At 42.5% G+C, this 15,272-nt stretch overlaps 2 protein-coding genes across 3 annotated transcripts in view; one reads left to right on the top strand and one right to left on the bottom strand.

Moving 5' to 3' along the window:
* Window positions 1–15,272, bottom strand: part of PDGFD (platelet derived growth factor D) — a 210,612-nt gene that overhangs the window by 106,298 nt on the left and 89,042 nt on the right. The window lies entirely within an intron of this gene.
* On the top strand, window positions 3,218–4,420 carry DDI1 (DDI proteasomal shuttling factor 1). Its single transcript, XM_016206677.2, has one exon. The coding sequence runs from the start codon at window positions 3,218–3,220 to the stop codon at window positions 4,418–4,420; it is 1,203 nt and encodes a 400-aa protein (XP_016062163.1).

Below are 15,272 nucleotides of genomic sequence, written 5' to 3'. Positions count from 1 at the left end.
ACTCATAGATACAGAGGGGAGGGAGTTGGGGGACTGGGTGAAAATGGTGAAGGATTGAGAAGTACAGATTGGCAGTTACAAAATAGTCATGGGGATGTAAAGTACAGCATAGGAAATATAGTCAATAATATTATAATTACTATGTATGGTGCCAGGTATGTACTGGAAATATCTGGGGAACACTTTGTGAAGTATATGATTGCCTAACCACTATGCTATACATTTGAAACTAATACAAAATAATGTTGAATATAAACTGTAATTAATTTTTTAAAATATTAAAAATATAACTGCATCTGCTGTTTTTTAAAAAACACACCTAGTATTATCTCCCTAATTTATTAAGATTTTAAGAACAAACTGTCCAAAGCTGATTGGGGGAAGAAAAGGAACATGGACTGTAAGCCTCCTTGGCATCTCATCTGTTCTGCAGCAGAGCAATTTGCATGTGACACATTATAATTGTTCCAAACTCAGGAGAAACCATTATTGACCTCTGATGAACTAATCAGGATATTAAGAACTACAGTAGAAATTTATTAGCTTAATATTTTTGGGGTTAAAGGGCCATCTATCTCCATAGATAGTGAAAAATAGATCTAAATGATTCATAATTTTCTAGAGGAAAACTGCAATGCTAGATTTCCCCCCAAAATGTTGTGAAGTCCTCGGAACAGGAAATGCCTGTCCAGTTAAAGACGCTAAGTCGGGCCTTCTTCTCAACTTATGTTTCTCCTCCCTGGGCCACACCCACGTGGTTAACTTCCTGTCACCTTCATAGGCCTGAACCTTTCAGGAATGTCCCCTGACAAGAACCCTCCCCTTCTTCATTTGTTTTCCAGATATGATTAGTTTCTCCGGTGCTGTGCCAGCTTCTGTGGCAGTTTTGTATGTGTGCTTGCGCGTGTGTCCTCTTGCAGACTGAGACTGTGAACTCCTTTAAGAACACAGCCTAACTCGTGATCGATTGTTTACTGTCATCATTACAACCTAGTTCTAATCACTAGTCTGCTAATAATTATGTAACTAGGTCTATCTTATGGAGGAAGGTGCTAGATGAGATGATATTTAAGATCTATAATAACTATAAAATTCTGTGATTATTATTAAAAAAACAGAACACAGCCCACAATTAACATTACTCATGTGTGTATCCCTACAACTTAGCACATGCTTCATACACAGTGGGTGTTCAGTCAACATTTCCAGTATAAATGAATAAGAATATGGAAACATTATGATAATTAGAGCAATGAGTGAGCAATGAGTTTTCATGAGACGACAGACAGGCTCAAAAAAAAAATTATTTAGGCTGATGCAACATTCTCCTCTAAGGCATGGTGCAGGGCTTCTGATAAAACTTGAAATAAGGGGGTTCGGGGTGCCAAGCAGAGGATACTACCTTTTCATTCTTAAGTAGGTACATCTTGAAAGACCAAATCAGGGAAGCATTAGCTCTTTACAGCAAAATACATTGTGAAAGACACAGTGAAAAACTGGCACTGGAGGATTCCTACCCAGCCACTATTTATCCTGAAGGATGTCTGTACCCTTCCTCTGTGAGCCTGTGCTCTGGTGTGGCTGTGGGTAGGGGGCCCTGTGCCCTAGGGTCAGGAGCTAGACATATCTGGCCTCCAGTATGGCATTCCCATGCATTTCACACAGAACTGATGTCAAACTGGTCTCCTCAATGGTTCATTTCACTCACCCATCCAAGGTAATGAATGGTGTATATGTTATATATATATATATATATATATATATATATATATATTGACTTCAGAGAGAGGAAGGGAGAGGGAGAGAGAGAGAAACATCAATGATGAGAGAGATCATTGATTGGCTGCCTCCTGCACGCCCTCCACGGGGGATGGAGCCTGCAACTCAGGCATGTGCCCCGACTAGGAATCGAACCACGGCTGCCTGGTCCATAGGTCAGCACTCAACTGGCTGGGGATGAATGGTCTGTTTCTAACCAGTCTCCCATTTTGGAGACCCTCTGTGTTATCTCCACACATGCCTTTTTGTACACTCCCCGCACCCAGTGGGTAACACACACCCTGTCCATTCTACTCAAGAAATATGTTTATTAGTCTTTCTTATATTTTCATATTCCAGTAACAGCTCCCTCTGTGAGCCACTGAGAAAGCTGTTAGGTGTCCTCAGTGCCACCATGTCCCCCATATGTTGCAAAAAAAACCCTTTCTTAAATCAATTAAATAAAAAAAATCACAAACACCTGCTTCAAATCTTTTCCATTTCTATTTCATTTCCATTTATTCTCTTTTTGTTCTCCCCTTCTTACATTTTTAAAGGAAGAATCTTGCTTGTTGATAATATTTAAATTCCTTGGGTTCATATGTAACTCTATAAAATAGTTCAAATCAATTTCTTTAAGCTTCATATAGTCTGTCATTCAAAACCAAATACATATTTCTCTTCTTAATTGAATATTTTACTTTTCACAGGAAATAATAGGCCTTGTCATGAATTTTTACTTTTGTACATGCAATTCTTTTTGTCTGGGGTGACTGTCACCTTTTTTCACATGGAAAATGTTCATCCCTCAGTATCCTTCAACATCCTGTCTCCTCTTTAGAGAAACACCCTGTGTTCTGTTGAGTTCCTTAGTGTGCCGAATGTGTCTTGTAAAAGGATTTACCTCCACTATTATGATTTACCCACTTCCCCTCAGTACCCCCTAGAATGTGAGACCCTCGAGGGCAGACACCAAGCCTGACCTGTGGCTCACACCAAGCACACAGCATGATCCTTGCCATTAGGAAACAGGCGCTCACTGTTCAGGGGTTAAGTAAAAGCATGAAGAAGACAATTCTCAAATGGACACAATTAATGTTAACATTTTGTTTGGGAAGAGTCGAAATCTTTTTCATATCTTGGGCTTAAATCAGGTCTGAAGGACCAGCCTGAGAACCTAAATGGACCTAAGCAACTTTGTTTCTATGGGAACGGACGTTCTTAGTTCCAAGCAGCACACATACAAATGAACTTCGGAACACAACATGCTTCCTCCGGGTTCCACGGGGCCCAGCAGCAGGCAGCCCCCAGACTGGCAGGTGGCCGAGCGTCTCCGACAGGTGCCCGAGCCTGAACCCAGGCGCCCGGCCTGAGGAGCAGCTGAGCCACCAGGGGGACCAGCTCCAGCCAGCCAGGGAACAGATGCCCTCTGCCCACATGGCCCCCCTGGGCGCATGCCATGCTGGTCACCGTGTACTGTGTGCGAGGGGACCTCTCCGAGCTAACCTTCTCCCTCCAGGTCAGCCCTGACTTCGAGCTGCACAATTTCCGCGTCCTCTGCGAGCTGGAGTCCGGCATCCCCGCCGCGGACACCCAGATCGTCTACATGGAGAGGCTCCTGGAGGACGACCGCGGCTCCCTGGGCTCCTACGGCCTCAAGGACGGCGATGTGGTGGTTTTGCTTCAGAAGGAGAACACGGGGCCTCGGCCTTCGGGCCGGGCTTCAAGCCAGCCTCGAGTAGACTTCCCCGGGATAGCCATGCCCGGGCCATCCAGCTCCAGGCACCCGCACCACCACCACCAGCAGCGCGCACCGCCGGCCCAGCAGTCCCGTGGCCTGGACTCCGGAGAGATGACATCTGCTCAAGGCCTGGACAGCCCTGCCTTGATTCGAAGCATGCTGCTCTCCAACCCCCACGACCTGTCCCTGCTCAAGGAGCGCAACCCCCCCCTGGCCGAAGCCCTGCTCAGCGGAAACCTGGAGACATTTTCCACAGTCCTGATGGATCAGCGAAGGGAAAGGGCCCTGCGAGAGCAAGAGAAGCTTCGCCTCTACTCTGCGGACCCATTTGATTTGGAAGCTCAGGCGAGAATCGAAGAAGAAATCCGGCAGCGAAACATCGAGGAGAACATGAACATAGCGATGGAAGAGGCTCCCGAGAGCTTTGGCCAAGTGGCCATGCTCTACATCAACTGCAAAGTGAACGGACATCCCATGAAGGCTTTTGTTGACTCAGGCGCGCAGATGACTATCATGAGCCAGGCCTGTGCTGAGAGATGCAACATCATACGGCTGGTGGACCGACGGTGGGCCGGGATTGCCAAAGGCGTGGGCACCCAGAGGATTATCGGCCGAGTTCATCTAGCTCAGATCCAGATCGAAGGCGACTTCTTGCAGTGCTCTTTCTCTATCCTGGCGGAGCAGCCCATGGACATGCTCCTAGGGCTAGATATGCTCAGGCGACACCAGTGTTCCATTGACCTGAAGCAGAACGTGCTGGTGATCGGCACCACTGGCACGCAGACCCGCTTTCTTCCCGAGGGAGAGTTACCCCCGTGTGCCAAGCTGGTAATGGGTAATGGGCAAGAAGAGTCTTCAGACAAAGAAGCAGCAGCTACTATCAAACATCCGGTCATGGATTCAGGACGAAAAAAGCGTTGAAACGGGTCATAAGTAAGCTGCCAACCCGAGGGGATCTCAGGTGCCCGGAAATTATAAGACATGAGCTCACTGGCAATGTCATCATTAAAAACATCAGTAGCAACTAAACCTGGCCTCCGGATCACGTTCTTAGATCTGTCACCCTGTGAACTGTGAGTGCCTGGCTCGCTTCCACTTCCCTTATCATAGATCACTGAACCTCATCCTGGGGAGGCTCTGGGGGCTCCCACTGGTTTGCAAATAACCAGTGAAAGGAAAAGCAGCCTCTTCCCTATCAGATTACAGGGCAGCTTGTCCAACACGGTTGCTATTTTGCAGAATTCGCTGAAAGAAACCATCGCTGCAGGCCTCACAAGGCAACTGCACAAACATATTTCAAATCAGCACTAACATTATTTATATTCAGAGAAATATGTCTATTTTCACAGATTTTGTTTTCCTTGGGAAAGTTGGTAGAAATGGTGGGTCAATTATACTCTTGAGTTGATTACTATTTATAAATGTCTGTTTTAAACAGCATAAGGGCCCATTTCCTCATATGTTACATCTTCCCCTGGACTCCTCTAGAGTCATGCTCACTGCATTCCACTCCTCAGGACTATTTTTGCCACATTTGAGAGACTAGATTTTTCTCCTAGGATAGCTTAGAATAATCTTCTCTTTCCCCTGAATTCAAAGAAACCCTGGTTATAAAAGAAAGATAATCAAGTAGATTTTTTTTTTTTAATTATGGTGATTTGGGGGAGTCTAGTGTTGTTGTTTCTTTGAGGGGTGGGGTGGGAGGAGGGACAGGCAGTGCTCCAGGTCCCTTAATACTAATTTCAACTAAATTGTTTTTTAAAATCTGCTTTATATATTAGGCTGCCACATAAGTCTTGTTTGCAAAAATGTTTTCACTGTTAAAATAACATTTGAAAAGTTCTGAAGGAGATCTCTAAGGTTTCATTCAGCTCTACGATCCATCTGACAAAGCTACTCTCCAATGACAGAGGGAAAGGGCAGATCCTAGACTTAATTACAACCCATGGCTAAAACAGGAGAGAGAAAAGGCTCAGCTGCCTGAGGCCGTCGGGCTCAGGGAAAATGTTCCAGGGCATTAACCCATCAAGACTGGCATTAGAAAGAGTAGTGGATTCAAAGTCAAGAAACATATGTTCTGATTCCAGCTGTTATTTAGGCAAATCAGGTCGCATAGTCAATAACTCAGATTTCTCATCTGTTAATTGTCTCAGAGGGGAGAGCCATTATCAGGGACAATGATTATATGATGAGCTACGGCATCTTTTAAGTTTTTGATTTTTTCAAAAAGATCTACAGCCACTCAAAACATTCTCAAAAGCTACAGAAAACAAAACAAAACAAACTTCCCCTATAATCACCATATCCCTCTGCATGTCCCTTTCTTGATCTGCTTCTTGGTGAAATGAAATCTTCTTCCTGAAAGTCACCTTTTCCCAGGTAGCCATCGTCAGCTCACCCCCCAGGTGTCTTCTTCCTTATAGGTTCTCCTAAGCTCTCATCCCCAACCTTGTCCACATTTGCATCAAGGCTTACACCCAAAAGAACTGCCAAATATGGCCAAAGGAGATTTTTTTTTTTCCTACTTTTGTTTCTACTTAAGTACTCAGGACAAATGTAATTAACAAAATGAAGAAAGAAATTCAGAATAAAGTCAGGAAGAAGCAATTAAGTGCTTGTGAATTAACTGGAACTTATTTGATCAATGCATGGATCCCTTCACAGGTAAAAACATACAAGCTCCTGAGCATCTTCTACTGGACCCAGTATGCTATAATGTACTTCATATATTAATCCTCAAGATAGACCTTCAAAATAGTTATCATTAGCCACATTTTTTCAAGTGGGAAATTCAAGGCTCAGAATTATTATGAAACGTGGAAATGTTCACTGGCATAGTGTTGTTTTTTTGACAATCCACATTTTAGATTGTGACCCAGTTTTGCATCTCACACACATACAAATGCACACGCACATCGGTCTAGCTCTGAGACGAACAAAAAAATGAAATAATATGAAATGTTTTATCCTTTCTAGGATATTTCTTTATTGTAAATAACACTTTATTATTTACAATATATGTTAGACACGTCCCACTTGTATCCCACCAAGACATCTTGATCCACAATTTGAATATACCAACTGAGCTACCAGGTTGCTCAATTCAAGTCTTTCTGATTTCAAATACTAAGTTCTTTTCACTTTGTAACCTTCTTAACCAGGCACATTTTAACTCTAGGGGCCGGTGCAAAACTGTTACAAAAAATTTATTTTAAGGAAACTACCAAGTCATGACCAGTAAAAATGACAATGAGTAGCAGTAATCAGAATACACTCAACAATTACTGATTGAACACCCATGAACTAAGCACTGAGCTAGGTTTTTATAATCATGGAAATGGGTAAATTCCAGTTCTAGAACTCAAGGTGATTACAACCTGGTAGGGGTAGGAGAAAAATCTTGTAATCAACTAAGAACAAAAAGAGTGGACATGAAATTAAGAATATGTGCAAATGAAGGAATACATTTTTATTTGGAGGTTATTTTTAAAATAAGAAACAAGCCAGTGAAATGCACTTTAAATATGTCTAAAATGACCATTACTGATGCTGGAATAAACAAAGAAAGATACCCTCCTCTTACAGTTTAGGTTGCTGATATACAATCTCTAAGTCTCCTTTATTGGAAATTACCTAGAAAGTGAACAAATCTTCATTCTCTTTGTTCCCGTTAGAAATCATGATAAAGTTAGCCGAATGATGAAATAGACCCGACCTGTTTAAAATATCTAGCCATTTAAAAAATCCAAGGGTTCTTGGTTTCACCTAGTGCCCACTTAAATACCCAGCTTACCTAAAAGGAAGTCACTATTGTTGATAAGCATGTATTTAAAAACAACTAATTCCTAGGGCAAGAGAAACAACATCTTCTAGGGCAAGAGAAATGAAAGAGAAAATAAACAAATGGGACTGCATCAAAATAAAAAGCTTCTGCACAGCAAAAGAAACTATCAACAAAACGAAAAGGGAGCCCACAGTATGGAAGGACATATTTGCGAACATCAGGAGAACATATGGCACATCGGGTAAAAGGTTAATATCCAAAATATATAAGGAACTTATACAACTCAACAAAAGGAAGATAACCCAATTAAAAAATGGGCAAAGGGCCTAAATAGACACTCCTCCAAAGAGGACATATAAATGGCCAAGAGACATATGAAAAAATGCTCAACGTTGCTAATCACCAGAGAGATGCAAATTAAAACCACAATGAGGTATCACTTCACACCTGTCAGAATGGCTCCATCAACAAATCAATGAACTACAAGTGCTGTCGAGGGTGTGGAGAAAGGGAACCCTAGTACACTGCTGGTGGGAATGCAGACTGGGGCAGCCACTATGGAAAACGGTATGGAGGTTCCTCAAAAAATTAAAAATCGGCCTGCCTTTTGACCCAGTGATTCCATGTCTAAGAATATATCCTAAGAAACCTGAAACACCAATCACAAAGAACTTATGCCCCCCTATGCTCATAGCAGAGAGGGGAGAGATTAACCAAAGAACTTATGTTTATGAGCATAACCCATGGACGCAGACATTGGTCTGGGGAAGGCCTGGGGGTAGGGTGGAGGGGATATTGGTCTGGGGAAGGCCTGGGGGTAGGGTGGATGTGGGGTGGAGGGGATATTGGTCTGGGGAAGGCCTGGGGGTAGGGTGGATTCGAGGTGGAGGGGATAAAAATAAATAAATAAAACTAAAAACAACTAATTCCTTGCAGCTAAACAAGAAAACTACTGCTGTTTAGGATTAGTGGGGCATCTGATCTTAACTTCTTTCCTAAAATATGGGGTCATAAAATTTCTCTTGTTTCTAAGGGATAATCCACTCCCCTGAATAGAAAAAGACAAATGAGTATCTGCACGAATTCATCTTCCCCGCAGGTACAGAATGTTGCCTTGGAAAGAGCACATTGCACTCCTTTCAGAGGCCATTTGCTGACATCCAACATTCCACAGAGAGACACTTGAGTAAATAATTGGGGAGTTATCTGGGATTCACACCGGGAGCCTGTTGGTGAAGATATTAATCAATGTTAACATTCTCTGAGTTACCAGCGGCGGGTGAACCCAAGAGGAACAAAGGGAAGGAGAAGGAAAGGAGGGAGGGGGGAAAGACAGAAGAAAAAGAAACCTAGAAACCTGGGTTGCTTTGGACTTTCTCTCTCGGTTTAGGAGCAGTTTTAGAGAGTGGGTGGGCGCCAGGCTGAGGTGAAGGGTTAGCTTCCATTCCACAAGGCCTTCTTCATCACGGCAAGTTATCCAAAACCCAAAAATCTTCACATTCCAGCCTGAGTCACACTTGCTTTAAAACCCCAGCTTGTTTGCATGTCTGGGTCCACCTGTTGGAATCTCAGAATTTCTAAGGGTCCCTTATCAGAAAGTGGGGGTTTCCAGTCCTGCTGTGACTTCTGTGTTGTTCTCTCTCTCTCTCAACTTGTATGAATCCAGGTTTTCTGTATCTAAGCAGTAAGTCTTATTTTAAGAACACCATTTGAAAGATCACAAGATAATGTCCTCCTGTGTTAAAGTACAAAGGAGGCAACGTGGGCCTGCTCTAGATGAGGGTGAAGTGTTTATTTTCCTTCTGCTAATTGATATATTGATGTTGTTGCCAAATAAAATAGACAATGAACGTAAGCAGATTTCAGGTAAAATAATCACGCCTATCAAATTTTTAGCCTACAGCATCCATCACCATTCTAGAATCTTACCCTACCAGCACTTTACTACAAGGGACCCGTATTAAGAGGGAAATTAATTTAAAATTACACTAATTCATATGTTCTCCCTTCCAAACTCATGCCAGATTCAATGAGTCTATCAGTCAAAAAATATCAGTGATTTGCATTCATCCATGTCAATAAAAATTCAATATACTTTTTTAAGAGAGCCTTGTAATTGCCTTATGTCATTCACAGAGACAAGGAAATGTAAGTTGTAGTCTTTGCCTTTAAAAAACGTAAAAGTCAAGTTAGAGGAATGAGGAAAAAAATAGAAAGGAAACAATTCAGAAATAATATTTACTTCAGTGCCGAATGGTGAAATAAGGAACTCCTGTTTCCCATTTGAGATGCTAACTATGGTGCTACACAGCAGGATCTACTGGACAAAATTTAATCGAGCACCTACAGTGTGTCAAGCACCGTTCTAGGTGCTAGATTGTCTCAATGCAGCGAGAATTTTCTGGTGCTCAAATAGTACTGGAGCTGTAGCCAGGCACAGAGGAAGGAGCCCCTTGTCATTTTCTCAAAGATGAGTTACTGAAGGTCACCTTGAGATGACTCAGCTAACCAAATCAGTCAGCATAGGGCAGATTCTCAAGCTAAACTTCAAGGTAAAGTCTGTGATCTCTTTCTGCCTTGACCCACAGTGGCACTGTGCTCCAGTTGTTTCTATTATCGGCCTAATCTTGGAGCATGATTCAGCAATCGTAAACAAATACTTCCCTCACAGAGTTAATGGAAAGGGTCTGGGGCCTGTACTATGGGTGAACCACCAGCAGTACAGGAAGAAGAAATGAACTACTGGAGATGAGTCAGTTTGATGGAACATTTGTCATATAATTGAACTCCTGGGCGTAAAAGAACAGGGCTTCTCTTGAACAGTGAAACACCACCCAGATGGCAGTTATAAAAAATGTTTGGGCATTTGGAAGATCTACAATGGGCCCAAATTTACTAACAAAAATCTAACAAATGCTGAGGTATTCTGTAATGATCATAATCTTGCTCATATTATCTTTAATCTTTACTATTTTATTTGAGGCCAACAGTAACTACTTAATAAGTAAAAGTATCTGAATGAATAACTGGACAACGTTCCACATTAATAAGCTGTCAGCTTATTAACCTGGGACAAGGGGTCAGCTTTTGAGGTGGGATAGCACAGAGAAGTTGATGGCACCAATGGGATATCAGAAACATATGCAGGGCAACTTCGATTATCAGTTGAGCCAGTTTGTCAAGTCACTGTTTAATCAATTCACTTCTAGCCTATCTCATCAAGAGCTTATAATTAAATGGTATTAAGAAAACTTTTACATAAGTTTGCTGGAGCCAGTACTATAAGCTTCATTCTAACAGAAATAATTGCATAAATTTAAAGCAACAGATGGGCAGTTAGAGTAAAACAGAAACAAAGATATTCTCTGTGCAAACACTGCCAACTGTGATCACTTGGTCTCCAAAGCAGGAATTGACAGAAAACAATCCCACTGATATGCCATAAGCTATAGGAATTTGTGTCCCCATATGGCAAGGTCTCCGCTGTCAAAGCCTCATTATATAACAACGCTTAGGTCTGCTCTGAAAGTGTCTTCATTAATACAAGAAACTGGAAGTGTGCTTACTCTTTTTATCTGTGTGTTCAATAATTAAGAAATTGGTCTAAGTTTTATGAAAAATGCAAAAACCTTTCCATGCTGTCCAACTGTTCTCAGTGATTCAGGTGAAATTATTTTTTACTTTAAGTGATTTAGCAAAAATTCGAAGAACAACAAGAATATACTTTTACATTTTTTCTCCTTTTAAAAACATTCCAGACATATTTCGGGTTGTAGCTAAGAGCTATAGAGGCACCTGTGGAAGTTTCAGATTTGCATTTGCACTGTGACTTTCCATACTTTTGTGAAAGTCTAAAAACTTGACACCAACTAAATGGTAAGTTTATGTCATACAGGAAGCTCAGAGAATGGGCTAGTAATTCTGGATTTACTTGAGATGCTATGAAGAATTGGTGAAGCTGACTGGCCAAATTAAACGCATCGTGTTCCTTAATAGTTGGCCCAAATGATTCTAGCCTACTGCTAAGGTAAATCTGCCGTATTTTTGATACTAAGAAGCTGCCTTATTTCAGTCCATCAAGATACAAATAAATAGCAGCTGAGCAGTGGTCGCGTGTCGACCCTTGAACCAGGAGGACATGGTTGGATTCCCAGTCATGGCACATGCCCTGGCTGCAGGCTCATCCCCAGTAGGGAGCGTGCAGGAGGCTGCTGATCAATGATTCTCTCTCATCATTGATGTTTCTCTCTCTCTCCCTCTCCATTTGTCTCTCTGAAATCAATAAAAACATAATAATTTTTTTTAAAAAGATACAAATAAATAATGTAAACATGTTTTTAAAAACAGAGATTCCTGTATACCATATGTAATATCTCATCAATAAAAACCTACATTTCTTTTACAGGAACGTTTTCTGTATCATATTTGGCTATATTTTAATAACTTGATAAGCTAAAAAGTACAGGCATTCAAAAGCTTATTCCCCGGAGAAACTGTGTTCCTCCTAAAGGTAACATACTGACACAGAGGAACCTGGCCAATTAGGGAGAAATAAATATACAACGCTAAGTAGAAAATGTTAAGGGGAACATTTCTCAAGAACATTTAAAAATTACAGGAGCAAATAGGTAAAGCTAAATATTAGAACCCCAATTCTAATTGTCATTCTCTCATTTTTCTGCCATATTTTTCCTCGAATGAACAAAGCTAGATCTTTAATTTACCACTGTTCTGTCTCCTGGTTCGCCCCACATACTTTATACCTTGTTGTTCTCTTCATGATGCCCATGTAAGTGGAAGGGTCTTAACACAAACCAACCTATTTTGAAGGCTTCCAAAATCCTACTAATAGATAGGCAGATGCGAGTCTCTTATTTTTCAAGTATTTTAAGTCGAACCTTTGTACTGATACAGACCATTCTCAAAGCTAATGTTTCCAAGCCACACAAATCTAATTGAGAGTATGCTGAGACATAAGTCCAATTAGTGGCAAATTCCACATTTGTTCATTCAATAACTACATATTGAGAACCAATACCGCACCAGACACTGTTATTGCTTCAGGAGTTAGAAAAATACTGGTACACAGGAAGGTCAAAGTAATTGTCCTCTTGAAGTTTATTTTCCTGTGTGAGTTTCCAACAATGACTATCTAATCATTTACATAGCACTGACTAGGTAAGTCATTTATTCTAAGCCTGCTATACATGTTAGCTCATTTTATCTTTATAACAATCTATCAGAATTAAACAATGTCCCCATTTTAAAGGTTGGGACACTGAGGAACAGAGAGATCAAGTAAGTAGCCAAGGACACAGAGCTAGTAAGTGGCAGCATCCAGCAATTTGGAATTCAGGGTTTACGTGTTTAATCATTCTACCATATTACCTCTCAATAACAGCAAATAAATACCTACCTCATGTCAAGCAGAGATGCATCTATGTGTAAGAGTGAAGCACTGTAGGAGAATGGAAAGTGATGGAGGAAGAGAGAATAGTAATTTAAATAATCAGGGAGGGTCTCTCAGAGAAGATGATGTTTGAGGAGAAGCCTGGATGGCGAGGGACAGGAACCCTTGAGAAGACCTGGGCAGAGAGCATTTCAGAAGGAACTGCCTACGCAGAGACCCTGAGGAGAAACAAACCACAAGTGTCAAGGAAGAGTTAGAGGTCAGGGGTTAGGGTGAAGCGAAGGGCTCATTTAGGAGGGGTTAGATTATGCAAGGGCTTGTAGTTCAAATAAAGGGTTTGCATTTCATTCTAAGTGTCCCGAGAAGCCATCTAAAGGGTTTTAAAGAAGGGAACAACATTTGCTTTATTTTTAAAAGCTTTCTCTGGTTGCTTTGTTAGAAAAAGAAGGGCTGAGGGCTGGGCCCTTAAGAATTTACAGCATCCACAGGCTGAACAGAGAGGGAGCCAGCCAAGGAGCTTCCCAAAGAGTAACCAATGGGACAGGAGGGAAACAGAAACAAAAACAAAAACATGTCTAAGAAATCAAATGCAGACAATGTGTCCTGAACAATAGTGTGTTCCCGTGTCTAGTACTCTCGGGGTTAGGAGGAGTGCAGAGAAGTCCTGGCCGGATGACCAGATGACAAGGTGGAGGTTGCTGGTAACCTTGAGGTTTCGGGTTGGGGGGGAACACGAGCACAGCCTGAGGAGGTGGGGGAGTTGCTTGGAGCGAAAGGGGTGGGGAAGGAAAGTCCTAAGGCCTCTCTCAGGAAAGGAAGCTTTCAGGGAAGCAGAGAAACACCACAGTAGGTGAAGCAAGGGGCCTTGAGAGCATTGCTCTCTTTTTTGTGTTTTGTTAATCCTTACCTGAGGATATTTTTTTCCATTGATTTTTTTAGAGAGAGTGGAAGGGAGGCAAGAGGGGAGGGAGGGGGAGAGAGAGAGAGAGAGAGAGAGGAGAGGGAAACATCGATTGGTTGCTTCCTGCACATGCCCCCAGGCCTGGGCCTGGAATCGAACCCGTGACCCTTTGGTCCATGGGCCAATGGAAAGCACTTCTTTTACTATGAAGGCAGGGATTTGGCATGCTTGTATGTTGCTGAGAGCGGTGCGGTGGGGGGAGAGACTGAAGAAACAGGAGATCACAAGGGTAACAGCACAGTCTCAGCAGCACAGTCTCGCGTGTGAGGAAGGAACTGGGCCTCGGGAGCAGGGAGGTTCGTTGCCTGGAGCAGGAAGGCAGGAAGAGCATATGGGGGTGAACGCGGGCAGGCTGGCAGATGCGACGGCGTGAAGATCAGCTAGTTTTCCCCATCTTCTACTTTCACAGTGAAATCAGAAGCAAAAGCACCAGCTCTGAGTGAGGTGAGGACAGGAGTGCTGAACTGAGAAGTGGGGGGAAGGTATGAAATAGGCCCTGCAGAGCCTAAGAGAGGAAATCAGGCAGGAAAGGTAACTGAGTTTCAGACCGGTACTGAGGGTCTACTTAAGGTTCCAGTTTAAATATTTCACATGAAACTAGTTATGCTAGAAAGTGGACAAGGGAAGTGGATATTTTGGTTCCAGCATCAATTTTGCCACTTACTAAACTGGTGCCTTTAGGCACACCTCTCTGGGCCTCAGTTTGCTCATCAAATAAAGTGAGAAGGTTGTGGATCTTCACCACTTGGAGGCACCCAGAAATGTGTGGGGTACCTGGGGTTGTCCTGGAGACCTCTGGGTCTGGGGGTGCTCCATGCCCTTCAGTGTCTGGAATAATCTTGTAAGACAAATGACTGTCCCTCCCAGTCTTCAGCAGTGCACACCCCTGGAGAGAAACACTGGATGGAGGATCACATCAAGCGTCCTCCCAACTGTCACTTAAGGTGTTGATGTCAGGGGAAGCTAGTTTATACTGAGGGATCAGCTGTTCATCCATTTTTTTTTTTTTTTTAAATGTATCTTTATTGACTTCAGAGAGAGGAAGGGAGAGGGAGAGAGATAGAAACATCAGTGATGAGAGAGTCATTGATGGGCTGCCTCCTGCACACCCCCAACTGGGGATTGAGCCTGCAACCCGGGCATGTGCCCTGACCGGGAATCGAACCCCAATCGCCTGGATCCTAGGTCAACACTCAACTGCTGAGCCACGCCCGGCCGGGCTGTTCATCCATTTAATTCATAGCTATCAATCTTTCCTCTCATCCCTGACTGAAAACAGGCAGCTGGCCAGTCAAAATGAACAGGAGTAGAGGTGCTAATGAGCAGTGAAACCGTCCACAGATTACAGCCAGGGAAAGAAAGCACCAGAACAGGGTGATCCAGAAGTGGAAAATCAGCCCTCCATTGTTATAGAAACCGCTGTCATTAACTACAGTAATAATTAAATAAGAGTGTTGCAGCAATAGTGCCTGATAGTAGCAAAGAAAGTTTGGTGCTCAGATATTGCCAGTGTAGATTAGAAACCATCTCACTACCATAAAAATGACAAAAATTAATTTTAACTGTATTGACCATGAGGCACCCAACATGAACTGAGAATTAGTTGACAAGGACAAGG

This window comes from Miniopterus natalensis, chromosome 11 (genome assembly GCF_054644295.1).
Source record: "Miniopterus natalensis isolate mMinNat1 chromosome 11, mMinNat1.hap1, whole genome shotgun sequence".
Lineage (NCBI taxonomy): Eukaryota > Metazoa > Chordata > Mammalia > Chiroptera > Miniopteridae > Miniopterus > Miniopterus natalensis.
The sequence above is the reverse complement of the archived record's forward strand: the minus strand, read 5'-3'. Positions and strand labels throughout refer to the sequence as shown.

What these genes read in the sequence shown, in the direction of transcription:
- DDI1 (XM_016206677.2), top strand. Translation starts at nt 3,218, where the DNA reads ATGCTGGTCACCGTGTACTGTGTGCGAGGGGACCTCTCCGAGCTAACC.